The 14961-nt window shown below is 36.9% G+C and overlaps 1 protein-coding gene across 1 annotated transcript; it reads left to right on the forward strand.

Moving 5' to 3' along the window:
* The first annotated feature begins 13599 nt into the window (after window positions 1-13599).
* On the forward strand, window positions 13600-14463 carry LOC140977636 (uncharacterized). Its single transcript, XM_073442383.1, has one exon. It carries the CDS (start codon window positions 13600-13602, stop codon window positions 14461-14463), a length of 864 nt encoding a protein of 287 aa, XP_073298484.1.
* The last annotated feature ends 498 nt before the right edge of the window (window positions 14464-14961 follow it).

Raw genomic sequence — 14961 nt, forward strand, 5'->3', positions numbered from 1 at the left:
CCGTGATGAGAGGATCACAAATCTAACTTCATTTCATAATTTTCTTGAACAAATCTCCCATAGATTGAAGAAAGAAATGTAGAAAATGCAAGGAAAGAGGGTTTCGGTGGAGGAGAAGAAGGAGAAATGATTGGAGGAGGTGCAAGTTAACTTAAATATTGATTTTTCGCGTTTGTAGCACCGCAGCGTCACTTTTCAGCGCCTCAGCACCAAATTTACGCAAAACTAGCGCCTAGGCGCTACTATTCTAGCGCCGCAGCGCTTAAATAGTGCCGATGAATAGTAATTTTTTTTAAAAAAAAATTCGGGTATTACGATTCCTCACCTCTAAAAATATATTTCGTCCTCGAAATCAAATCATCAATTTCAAGTCTACGATGGAATGATCAATACTGAAAATAAGACTGAAAATAGAAGCATACTTTATTTGAATAACTCTGGATATTTTTGTCTCATTTTGTCTTCTAATTCCAAGTTGCCTCCTCGAAACCATGTCTGTTCCACTGTACTCTAATCAACGATATCAATTTATTTCTGAGTTGCTTATCTTTTTTGTCTAGAATCTGAATCGGTCTCTCAATATAGCTCAAAGTCTGATCTAACTCAACCTCGTCAGGTGGAAGTACATGAGAAGGATCTGGATGAAATTTCCTCAACATAGACACATGAAAAACATCATGAACACCTGATAATGCAGGAGGAAGAGCTAATCTATAAGCCAAATCACCAACACGTTCCAAAATCTCAAACAGACCTACAAATCTCGATGATAATTTTCCTTCTTTCCAAATCTAATTGTACCACGGAAAGGAGATATTTTCAGAAAAACTCTGTCACCTTTCTCAAAAATCAATGGTCGTCTCCTGATGTTCGCATACTTAGCCTGCCTATCCTGAGCAGCTCGCATACGACTCTGAATCAATTTCACCTTCTCTGTCATATCTCTTCTCATATCAGGTCCTACAATTTGTGCTTCAGATAAATCGTCCCAATACAAAGGAGATCGACACTTCCTGCCATATAGTGCTTCAAATGGTAACATTCCAATGCTCACTTGATAACTGTTGTTATAAGAAAACTCGACAAGTGGTAACGAATCCTGCCAACCAATACCGAAATCCATCACTACAGCTACGTTCTGACTGTCCGTCTGTCTGAGGATGATATGTTGTACTCAAATGCAAACGAGTACCAAGGACCTCTTGTAAACTCTGCCAAAAATGAGAAGAAAATCTGGGATCACGATCTGATACAATGGACTTAGGCACACCATGCAATCGCAAAGCTTCTCTGATGTACAATCTAGCCATCTGATCATGCCTATATGTCATCTGATAAGGAATGAAACACGAAGACTTGGTTAATCTGTCGATGATAACCCAAATTGCATCGCAACACCTCGACAACTTAGGCAATTTCGTGACAAAGTCCATGGTGATATGGTCCCACTTCCATTCTGGAACCTTAAGGCTATGCAGAAGACCTCCTGGTCGCTTCCTTTCTACTTTTACTTGTTGACAATTCAAACATCGAGATACAAATTCTACTATGTCAGATTTCATTCTTTTCCACCAAAATTGTTTCTTCAAGTCATTGTCCATCTTTTTACTTCCAGGGTATACACTGAACTTACTGCAATGAGCATCACGCAAAATCTGTATCCTCAATTCTGAAATATTAGGAACTACAATACGATCATTCACAAACAAAATACCATCAGTATTGACCTGAAATTCTGACCGATATCCTGATTTGACGAGTTCAACTGATTTCTGAATGCTTTGATCTAACCTTTGGGCCTCTCTAATTTTTACAAACAACTCTGGCTCTGCCTGAATCACAAATACTCTTACAGGTTGAGTATCTACCACAAAATCCAAACCAGAAAGATAACAGTCTTCTACTAGATCAGATACACTGCTAGTGATCAAGGACATACTGCATACTTTTCTGCTCAAAGCACCGGCTGCTGCATTAGACTTGCCTGGATAATATTTTATTTCGCAATCATAGTCTTTTAACAAATCTAACCAACGTCTCTGTCTCATATTCAGCTCTGCTTGTGAAAAGAGGTATTTCAAACTCTTATGATCAGTGAATATCTCAAATGTATCCCCATACAAGTAGTGACGCCAAATCTTTAGAACAAAAACCACTGCTGCTAGTTCCAAGTCATACACTGGTATTTAGACTCATGTGGCTTCAGTTGTGGCAACAACACGACCATGCTGCATTAATACACAACCTAGTCCTTGATGTGAAGCATCAGTGTGCACTGTAAATCCTCCTACACCTGATGGAATAGTCAGAACTGGAGCACTAGTCAATCTCTTTTTAAGTTAAAAAAAACTAGCCTCACATGCCTGAGACCAAATAAATGGTGCATTCTTGTGTGTCAGTTGGGTAATTGGTCTCGCAATCTGTAAGAATCTTTCAATAAATCTGCGATAATATCCTGCCAAATCCATAAAACTACGCACCTCAGAAACTGATGTCGGTCTAGACCAATTGATGACTGCCTCAACTTTACTCGGATCAACTGATATACCGGCACTTGAAATCACATGTCCAAGGAAAATCACTCTATCCAACCAAAACTCGCATTTTGATAATTTAGCATATAACTTTTCAGTTGTCAAAATCTGCAAAACAGCTCTCAAGTACTTGGCATGCTCAATTTCAGATTTTGAATAAATAAGAATATCATCAATGAAGATCACAACAAATTTATCTATATACCGTTGAAACACATGGTTCATCAAATCCATAAATACCGCAGGTGCATTGGTCAACCCAAAAGGCATTACCAAAAATTCAAAATGCCCATACCTGGTACGAAAGGCAGTCTTACACACATCTGCCTCTCTAACTCTTAACTGATGATATCCAAATCTTAAATCAATCTTAGAATATACTGAATAACTCTACAACTGGTCAAAGAGATCATCAATCCTTGGTAAAGGATACTTATTCTTTACTGTGGCTTTATTCAATTGTCTATAATCGACACAAAGCCTCATAAACCCGTCTTTCTTCTTCACGAATAAAATCGGAGCACCCCAAGGTGAAACACTTGGTCTTATATATCCTTTAGCCAATAAAACCTCAACTTGTTCCTTTAGTTCCTTCAGTTCAATTGTCGCCATCCTATAAGGAGCTCTAGATATAGGCTGTGTACCTGACATCAACTCAATGTTGAACTCAATCTCTCGGACTGCAGGAAATCCTGGAATCTCGTCTGCAAATACATCTGAAAATTCACTAACAATTGGAATATCTGTCAATTTAGGTACTAACCTTGAAATATCAATTGCATACACCAAGAAACATTCGGCTCCTTTCTTCAACAAATGAGTCATAGACAAAACAGATATCAAAGGAATCTTAGCTCGAGAACCCTTACCATAGAACGTCCAATGATCTGTCATATCAGGCCTAAACTTAACAATCTTCTGAAAACAATCTACAATAGCCATGTATCTTGTCAGCATGTCAATGCCAACTATGAAGTCAAAATCAGACAGCTCCAACACAATACAATCAAGTTCAATGACATTATACTCATAACGAAATTCACATCCATTTATCATTTCAGCTGACTTCATCACGTTTCCCAATGGAGTAGAAATAGATAATGTAGATGATAATAGCATAGAATGCAACGAATGCAATGTGACAAAGTGCTCAGCTAAGAAAGTATGTGATGCACCGGTATCCATCAAAACATAAGCTGGATAACCTGAGAGAAAAAAATTACCTGCAATGACATTATCTGGAGCATTATGTGCCTCATCCTCAGTGAGTGCAAAAACTCGGGCCTGCTGTCTGGGTGGCTGTCCTACCCTGTGGCTATCACTCTGTTTATTCTGATCTGACCGGTTTGACTGCTGATAGGAATGAACTGTAGGGGTCTGGCGGTTTGGTGCGGTGTCTGTCTCGATGAGCCCCCACTCTGAGATATATCACTGCCACGGTTAGGACACACTCGAGCATAGTGTCCCACCTGATTACACAAGTGGCAAGCTCCCGAGACTCCTCTACACTGATCGGTATAATGTCTACCACCACATTGACCACAAGTCGGGCCTGAATAACCAGTGCTCTGAACTGAACCAGACTGTCTCGATCTACTAGAACTCAAAAAATTACTGCCATGCCTCTTAAATTGTTTCCCTCTAGCCCTAAACTGCTCTCTTATGTTGCCACTGTTACAGCTACTATTACCCTGCCTGAACTGCTGTCGATTCTGTGGCTGTTGGGGTCGTTGCATATATTGAGAACCTCTCTGCCTAATGATTCCAATTTCAGCTCCTTTGGCCTCAGCAAAAGTGTTAGGCCTTCCAGTATTAACCAGGGTAAAGATATCAGGATTAAAACCATTTATGAAGTGATCGGCCTTAGCTTCTTCATCAGAAGCCACATAAGTAGCAAATCTCAGTAAATTTGAGAACTTAGCGACATAGTCCTCAACATTCAGATTCCCCTGCTTCAAATTTGCAAACTCGGCTCCCCTAGCTTTCCTGTATGAGGTAGGAAAGAAACGCTGATAAAATTCAGATTTAAAGATATCCCAGGTAACAATCGTACCTCGACTCTCTAAAGCTTTCTTGGTCATGATCCACCAACTTTTAGCAACATCCAATAACTGATGAACAACTAACTTGATTCTACGATCATCTGGATACTCAAGAGGTTCAAATAATTGGTCCATATTCTCCAACCAGTTCTCATACTCTAATGCATTCTCTGTACCCTTCAACATCGGAGGGTGCAAAGACTGAAATCTGGCTAACAGTATCTCCATCGGAGTCGAAGTTATATCCATCTGAGTATGAGTAGCACTGCCCTGATCTTGTGCCATTGGTATGTTTTGTCTAGGTCTACCACGACCTCTACCTCGAATAGCCATGTCTGATATACAATAGATCAAACACATATAAAATCACAATATCATAATTATCTCAATCTTGTATCAATCATCTTTGGCTCTCGAGACTCAATAATCTCAAAAATCTCAAATAAAGCTCAACAATATAATATCTCAATTATAATCATGTATTTCACAGTATGGCACAATCAAAATGCTAGCAAATATATCACATGATCAAGCAATTTGAACTGACTCGATTTACCCTGTTCCCAAAAATCAAATGCTCTGACACCACCTAATGTGGGGCCTCGGGTCCGACATCTAATACTAATAATTATAAATGTAACAAATCAAATGATTGAGTAAAATACATAATCAGTGGTTCACCAACCAACATAAATATCGTTAAAATAATTTAAAAATCTCAAATACTTGAAATATAAATTTTAACATGCCAAAATAAAGTAGTGAACCAAAGAAATCCAAACATCATCACATAGCTCCTAAGACCCGAGAATCCCACTCTAACTCGTATCTTCTCGCCTGGAGCTAGACTCTGGCATCCCAAGCCTCGCCTCACCGACTGTCAAGCACATGAAAACAAGAGGTAGCCGACGTGCTGGTAAGTATAAACCTAGTATGATACAATCAATAACATATGAGATTTAAAATGACAAATAGTTCATATAATTTCATAAAGATGTAATATAATGCAATGCATGATCAGAAGATATGGGCTAACAATAAATCTCAAGATCAAGTGAATCATCTGGTCATAGGGTACCCAAGGGAAGAGAATCCCCCAGCAACATCCACAGACTCATCCGCTCGGGGTGGGTTGCTGTGTTCTAGAATCCCAGGACAATTGTGCGCCTATAGAGAGTGTTCAGGCCATAGCAGCGACCTCCGCATACACTATGCAAACTCAACTATAGCCCCATACGTCCAACAAATCAATAAATCAAGGCGCCCTCCGCCATATCAAATCTGAATCGACAAGTGGCTCAATATGCAATGTAATGATGCAAATCAATATCATCATCTCGATATCATAATAAACTCATCTCAAGACAACAATCATCATCAAATCACAAGTATTTCATCGAGCCATAGAATTTTCAATTTAAAATAAAAATGATACTTTTACCTCGTATGTTACCGACCATAACATACCTTTCAAATATTATCAAAAAGAGATCGAAAGGTGTAATCGAGAAGTCTTGAATCTCTGAAGTATACTATAACTCAAGAACTCGGTTCATTTATCAAAACAGAGCAGTTTCTATACAAAATTCATAATTAATTCAATATTGCTTCAAATCAAGATCTGCAAATTGGATATGCAAGAAAACTAAAAGCTTAACAATTGTTTTTCACAAAGTTTTGTCAAACAAAGTCGTTTACCCATTCGTTCATAATCTGAAACATACAACATCATTCTCACGAATTCTGCGTCAACACATTTCTGGCACACTTTATTATTTTGAGAATAACTTCCTCAATATCCAATGGAATCAAGCCAATTTGTTATCATTTCGAAGATAAGACAATGCTCTATAACTTTAATTTGAACATCAAATTCAGAAACCCAACCAATTAATACCACAATTCGAATAAACATAAGGCATGTACAGAAATCTGCACTAACTCGGAATTCCAGACCAGTTTTAGTAAAAATTACATATCTCTCTTATTTCTTCATGGAATTGAGTGATTCAAGAACCAAATCGAAGCTAACTCGATGCTGTACAAGTTTGATGAAACCATAACATCAAAATCCAACTAGAACCATCCCATATACCCAAAATACAGTAGGGCATAAAAACTGATCTTGTGCAAAAACAAGAAATCATGCTCATATCAATTTTAAATTCAAACCAACTCAATTATAACATCTTCAACATCGTAATATCTCAAATATCAATTCTAAACTTCAACCCATTTCCAAAATTGAATAAAAATGAGAAAATTTACATTCTCGTGAAGCCCGTGGCGAGAGGATCACATATCTAACTTCATTTCATAATTTTTTTGAAAAAATCTCCCATAGATTGAAGAAATAAATGTAGAAAATGGAAGGAAAGAGGGTTTCAGTAGAGGAGAAGGAGGAGAAATGATTGGAGGATATGAAAGTTGACTTAAATATTGATTTTTCGCGTCTGTAGCGCCACATCGCCACTTTTCAGCGCCTCAGCGCCAAATTTGCGCAAAACTAGCGCCTAGGCTCTACTATTCTAGTGCCGCATCGCTTGAATAGTGCCGATGAACAGTAACTTTTTTTTTTGTCAAATTTTTTTTTTAAATTCAGGTATCATATTAAGTTTCATTAAAATTATAAAATTATGTTATTTTAGTATTGTTTGTTTATATTTAAATATCTTACAAAATATTATTTTATTTTCAGGTTTTCTACGTGTTGGTAAAATAATGATAACTCAAGCTAGAAAATTCAAATGTAGGTAATTCAAACATGTTTGAAATTCTTGAGAAATTATCTACAACTTTGTAGAAGACATGATTGCCTAAAAAGTTAGTTAAAATCATTAAATTATGAAAATATCAAAAGGAAGACAAATTTACTTTCACCATGACCAGCATATAGTAAAAAAATCATAACTATTTCAATATTTAACCAAATGAGGTTAACAAAGTGGCCAATTCATCTACAGACAATTCCCCACATGTTTGATGTTTTGAGCAGAGTCAAATTCGTGATTAATGTCGTGGAACAAAGCATTGAATGAAGGGACATGGAATTGAAGTTGGAGAAGACAATGACGACTATTACAACTACATGGCATTAATAAAATTATTGACCCTTTCTCTCATTTGGCCTATAAATAGAGGCCTTGTGCTAGCTTGAGAATCATTCTATCTCATTGTAAAATATAGTGTGTGTATAAAAGTTCTAAGTTCCAATATATTTTTCATTTTCCCAATTATGAGTGATGTTTTTAGTGTTGATCAAAACTAAGCTCATGGAAAGCTAAATCTATTATGTTAAGGTGAAGAGGATGAATTCTTGGTGAAGTAAGATTGTTTATATTTTGTATATTCTTTCTTTATTTCTTTTCATTTTGCTAATTTCTTTTTATTGTAGGAAAATAGCATTAAGTCATCAAGGGTCTTTTTAAGTTGAGAATTACAAATAAGGATTTAGAAAAAAAATTTAATTGAGATCAAGCAGATGTAAGGACATTGTAGAACTTAATTTTTATCAGAGTAGCGTAGTGGAAGCGTGGATTTTTGGGATACTTAAACTAAGTCTAAATTTTTTATTATCAAGGATAAGCGAATTTCGAGAACGAAATTCAATTTAAGGGGGGAAGATTGTAACGCCCCGAAAATTTGAAGGTCCACGCGAACCAAATACATAAAAGTTATTAATTTCCTTGTGTATTTCAATTAATTGTTTTAATTGCATAAATTAATTGTGGGGACCCGGACGCTAATCATGTTCTTATTCGTGATTGGGACTAATTAATCAATTATAATAAACAGGGTCTAAATTTTTTTTTTTTCAATATAATATCAAATGCGGAACGTAATGGAATCACTCTACTATACATATCAGTATAAAAGTCAAGTACAAGTTTCGTACTATATACAATCATTTACAAACTAAGGTTCAACTACTAAATATCAAATGTTCAACCCTATCTCAGATCAAGTCCGTAGTCTCCACTCTAATCACGATCTCTCTCTTCATCTCCTCGACCCTGAACCTGTCCCACCTGTTGTCATGCACACATACAAACAGACAACAGCCGGATAACTCCGGTGAGAACAAATCCTAGTATAAATCAACGAAATATGCAATCATATAATTAATATAAAGCATGAAGCAGATATCAGATATATATCAAAATCTGAAACATAATTAATATCAAACTATCAATCATACTCGTGACTCCACGGCTCAGACTAGACTCAATCCTAGTCTAGGGATCCCGGTTTCCAGAAGTTGGTATTCCTATATCGACCAACAGTAATAGAAGAAACTCCGATTCTATCCACGTCGATATAACCAAACATCCAGTGTCTTGACCTATCCGTCACAGACTGTGGCACTATCGCCAATAGACTATCTTGTGACATCATGCAATGTGCCCGTGGCGATCCCGCCACTATCAGGTACTTCTGTCACAAGATCACTCGTCTAAACACACGCTCTCTATACATCAATAGAACAAGCATATCAAATCAAATCAATGCAAATAATAACAAATAGTATGTGATTTAGGGAAACACAAGTATATCCTACTTGTGTCGATCTCCCAATACCACATTGACTTATACCTTCCGTTTGTCGTCTCGGTCTGAAGCAATATCAGTTCTGAACTCAAGACTGTTTTTGTAAATCTGAAACGTTATATCGAGAATCATAATATCAATATTCCATTCTCAATTCAACACTGAATCTGATTAATCTATATTTAATTCAAATCATCGACATAACGGCACAATCTCAATATCCCCGTAAATACCATATCAACAGATATCAATTACCAATCATAACCCATATCCAATACAATCTCTAAGCCAGTCACAATTCAAATCTGTCCAATACCACTCAATATAATCTGAAAAATCATAACAAATTCGTAATCAATCTGTTTTTCAATCTGACTTCGATTCTATGATGTCTAACGTATCAAGAACATCATATAGGAATCCTATTCAATTCTGACAATAGCATAATTTCAAANGCGAGAAGTTCTGTCTCGCACATACAGCTCCCGAACAACTGGCGCATATGCGCGCACCACTTCCGCGCATATGCGCTAGAACCTCTGGCCTCACTTTCCTCTTACTCATACATGATCTCCATTCATGCCTCGGAATGGTTCGTCTATCATCATATAAATTTATCGATAAATCATCTCAGATTAACAGGATAAAAATCTCGGGCATTACATTAATTATGTTGTGCATATTGACATGTTTAAAATATATTTTTTCACATGGTAGCATTAAAATGTATTTTTAAAGGTTATTGAAGTTGCGATCGAGGAAAGGAGACAGATGGCAGAAAAATAGAATTTTTTTATTAAATAATTGTTTTTAATTATTTAAAATATGAGTGATGCTTTTTATTATTTTTGAAAATAAGGGTTTTAAGGTGATTTTATACGCCGGGAGTTAAATTTTATCGGTGTTGGTTTTTCAACAAAAATATGAACATTTTGGCAACCCGGCTAATAAATTCACAAACTTATTTAAGTAAAATTATTTTAAATAATTTTTAAAACAACTAATGGGCATAATTGGCCTAATTAAACTTGTTAATGGGCTTAAGCTACTATTAGCCATTGTTATTAATATTTAAAGTGTAAATAAACCCTTCCCCACACCATAACCCACGCTCCAACTTTGAGAATTCACTCCAAACTCTCCCCAAGCAAAAACATCACACGCACACGCAAGAGCAAGAAGGAAAAAGCATCAAGTAGAGTTTTCAAGCCATCGTTTTTCGTTGTCGTTCTTCAATCGTCAACATTTTTTCGTGCGTTAAATACGCAAAGACACGCCATATTATTTCCTTCAAACATCTATCACACCATAGTAATTGTTTAAGCATATTTTTAATGAAAACGTGACATAAAAGTTGTTATTTTCGTAGCTATGCAAATGCATGTGATTAACTTGTGATTTTTGCTTCAAAATTAATGTTTTTATGTTTTTTAAGAAGCTGCCATGGATAGGGTATTAATATGGAATGGTTTATAATCAAAACATGATAAAATTTAAAAGAAAACCATGCTGGAACCATAGGACAAGAGGGAAGAAGAACCGTGGGATATTTTTTAAGGCTTGTGTGCTTGTTGTGGTGCATAGGCTCGGTTCTTATGCATGAAGCTTAGGGTCTTGACCAGGTCTTGAGTAGGGTTTGGTTGGGACGTGGCTAGGTTCTAGGAAGAGTCCTAGCATGGCTAGGACTCGTGTACCAGGCTAGGGAAGAGTCCACGCTGCATTGGACTCTTCCCGTAGGGTGATGGTGATGGTGCTGGCCGAGAGTTTTCAAGGGGTGGCTCGGTCTAGGGGCGAGCTAGGTGGTCCATCAGGGTCCTAGGGTTATGGGCAGGGGTCGGGACAGGGCTGGAGTGGCTGGGCTCGACGTGGCTCTAGCCAAAATCAGAAAATGTGGAATCGTAAAGGAAGTAGTGCGCAGGCTGTTGTCTTCGTTCTGATGGCTCGTGCGTGGCTCAGGGGCTCGGGCTGGGGGTGGCTCGGGTCTGGGACTTATCTAGGGTCATTAAGGGCCATGAGTGATCAGCGGTTAGAGGGCTGGTGGAGTTCTCGGTAGCTATGAGTATTGGGCGAGAAGGGGAAAGCCGTGTGCATGTTGTGTAATAGCCCAACCTTTATCATGTTAATCTCTATGGTTTATTATTGTTATGATCATGTTTTATGATTTAATGGTTGAGATTATGTTAAAGGGTTATTGTTTATGGTGTTGTTTATTGAAATGGGATTAGAATGGTTATGGTTATATTTATTGGAATAGTTGTTTGAGTTATGTTATATAATTGTGATTGGGAATGGTAATGAATGGGTAGAATAAAAAGTTGATCTTACGCAAAATAGGAAATAGAAGTGCAGAAACGGTATGAATAATGTGGCAGTAGTGGTGGTTTTTAGCATAATGTTTTATGTATTGATCTAATTGATGTGAGATCACTTCCATTAAAAACATAAGATATAAGGTTATAACTCTCATGTTTTGAGTTTTGTTCAAATCATTGAGAAAGACAAGCCAAAACCGCCTCGAAGTGTATCGTGTGTATCGTTGTTCTTGATATAACACATGTTGGGAGATTTAGCATAACTCTTTACTCAGACCTTCAAATGTCATTAAGCCAATTGGAGATGGAAGCCAAGACATAGAGCTACAACTTTCATGTTTACCACTTTTCCTAATTATGAATGAAAAAGGCATTTTTGGAGCAATATTTGAGGAAGCTGTGCGCAGAGCGCTGCCGGAGTCCATGGAGTGCAGGTGGCAACGCTGGCAGCGCAGGGCTGAAGCTCCGGCTGGCGGCGCCAAAGCGCAAGCGCCGCAACGCAATTTAAGTTGCGCCGCGGCGCTAGTCATGCAAAATTGTTTTTTTAAAACACGTTTTTGAGAGATTGAAGGCTTATACCTTCTATTCTAGACGCTTCCACTTATTTCCATCATTCTTCATTGGTTTCCATCGGTTCAAGTCTTTCATTTCAAGATTTTCTCTTCTTCATCTTCCACTTTAAGGTCAAGGATTGTAATGGTTTCTTAGCTTGTTCCTCTAAGATTTCAAGCTACAAGGTAAGAATTCTATTATTGGAGTTGGAAGGGTTAATAATATTGAGGTTTATATGGAAGGGTTAAGTTGAATTGATTGATTCATTGAATTATTGGTTATGATTTATGGTTATTATTGTGATTATTGTTGTAGGAATCATTCAAGATCATCATAGCAACCATAGTGCTTGTGGGTTGTAAGTAGAAGCTTCACTTTTATGCTCACATGATATTTATATGTATATAAGCCATGTTTATTATTAACTAGCTCCTTCCATTGGTATATACTTGATATATATATATATATATATATATATATATTGTTATGTATTCATTGTCCAAAGCTTATCATGGAATTAATTGACAAAAGAGCTAGTATTTAATTGTTCCTACCAAGTGTTTGTGAAAATGTCTCAATGAACTCTCCTACAATTAAAGCCAAGGAATGATAGTAAATCATGCATGTCATTGGCCAATCACATGATTATGAGTATTTCTCACAGTTTTGATATATTTATATATCAAAGAGATACTATCCCCAGGTCGCAGGTCACAGAACTATCATTTCTTTTCATTTAATTCATGCCATGAAATACCATGTATATTGCTTTGTTATCTATTGTTCATTGAAGATGGTATTATTCATTGTTTATTTACATTGATTCATTGTTCATTGCCACTGATTCATTGTTCATTGCCAATGCTATAGCCATGTTTCAAGCCAAGCCTATGTATATGTATTTGTTATGTACTTCTTTCTGCTTACTCAATTTATATCATTCCAGTTAATGTCATGTGATGCGGGTGATAAAAAGGATTGAATTAGATTGTCCGAGGCAGGAGAAGTCTTATAAAAGGCAATGGGAAAGATTTTGTTTGTTTATGTCACTTTTATTTTTGATTATGGTGAACATGAGAATTTTAATTAATTAAGTATTTTGCTAAAATGAATTATGGGGTGAATGAGGTTGAATTTTGGTTTTCTTTTGGATGATACAAAAGTTAATGTTCATGTAAACTAAATTTGAAAATGTTATTATGTTAAATGGGATATTGTTCTTTCCCTTTCAAATATTAATGCTTCCGCGTATGTTTTTCCTTTTAAATTTAAATGTCATGAGAGGGGGTTGTTTCAATTGGTATCAAAGCGATAGTTCTTCAGACCATATATGACTTCTTCTACCTAGGACAATCCGGTATGGTTTCGATCCTGCCTCTATGTATTTTAACTTTATGAATTGATTCCTTTTCTTTGCCATTGATGTACTCTTCCTTCATGTCTATTTTAACGTGAGCTTATGTGTAGGACATGCCTCCCAAGCGAAAGACTATTGAAGGTGACGATAGGACCCCTCCCATTGATAAGACGGTAAAAGGTGTAGATGATTTTAGTAGGCTATTGAAAGAACAAGAGAAGGTTCATGGTGAGAAAATCCAGTAGTTACTGAGCATGTATACCTCGACTCAGGGTCGTGGTCGTGGAAGAGTTCTAGGTACAACGAAAAGTTTTGAAGATGGTGCATATGATCGTTTCAGACGTATGAACCCTCCGGAGTTTATAGGTGGTGCCGATCCCCTCGTAGCTCTTGAATGGGTCAAATCATTGGAGGCTATATTTGATTACTTGAAGTTCACTGATCAAGATAAGGTTAGTTGTGTTGTCTTTATGTTAGTCAAAGCTGCTTGCATCTGGTGGGAAGCTACAAAAGTGACTGTCAATGTATGCGAGTTAAAATGGGAGGAGTTCAAAGAGTTATTTTATGCCAAGTATTTTTCAAGAGAAGTTAAAGCGAAGAAAGTTAAAGAATTTCTTGAGTTAAGACAAGATTCCTTATATGTTGCTGAGTATATATTGAAATTTGAAGAAGGATGTGTGTTTGTTCCGTTCATTGCTGAAAATGATAAAGACAAAGGAGAACATTTCCTTCGTGGCTTGAAACCAGAAATTCGACGGGATGTTCATATGGGAAAAGTGATTACTTATCAAGACATCGTTGATAGAGCCTTACTTTCCGAGCACGATGAACAAGAGATTGAAAAGAAACAGCAGTTAAGGAGGCAAGCTTTTCAAGCTAGAGGGCAAGGGACAAGCACTAGTTCTCGAGGTGGTTACAAAGGAAAAGGCAAGATGGAGCAACGCAATAAACCTTCTGCGCCTTCTTCAGTTATGGAGCGACCATTATGTCCCAAGTCTGGCAAGCCACACAAGGGTGAGTGTCTAGTTGGGAGTGGAAGATGTTTTAGATGCAAGGAGATGGGACACACGACAATGAAATGTCCTCTCTCTTCTGATAAAGGAAAAGTTCAAGGCTGAATTTTTGCAATGACAAAGGAAAGTGTGAATCCTGATTCTTCTTTGATATCAGGTAATATTTTAATATATGGCAAAGAAGCAATTACATTGATTGATACCGGTGCAACCCATTCTTTTATGTCTGAAGTGTTTATGCATTCTATATCTGTGGAACCTACTGTTATGCCATTGCACTTCACTATTATGTTGCCTTCTGGTGATGAGATTTGTCCTACTAGTATTCTTAAGGCATGTCCAGTACAGATGGGTACGAGATTGTTGTTTGCTGATCTTATTGTTATTCCGATACTTGCATTCGATGTTATATTGGGTTTGGATTGGTTATCTGCGTATCGTGCGTTGATTGATTGTGTGGGCCAGACGGTGAAATTTTTAGCCGATGACCATGATAGTGATGTTTTTGTTGGTCTAGGCTCTTCGATGGATATTCCTATTATTTTTTGCCTTCAAGCTAATAAGTTGTTGTACAAAGGTTGTATGGGTTTTCTAGCTTTAGTG

This window comes from Primulina huaijiensis, chromosome 5 (genome assembly GCF_012295235.1).
Source record: "Primulina huaijiensis isolate GDHJ02 chromosome 5, ASM1229523v2, whole genome shotgun sequence".
NCBI classification, from domain to species: domain Eukaryota; kingdom Viridiplantae; phylum Streptophyta; class Magnoliopsida; order Lamiales; family Gesneriaceae; genus Primulina; species Primulina huaijiensis.

Bases quoted from the DNA above. Each gene is read 5' to 3' on its own strand.
- LOC140977636 (XM_073442383.1), top strand. From the start codon at position 13,600: ATGTATACCTCGACTCAGGGTCGTGGTCGTGGAAGAGTTCTAGGTACA.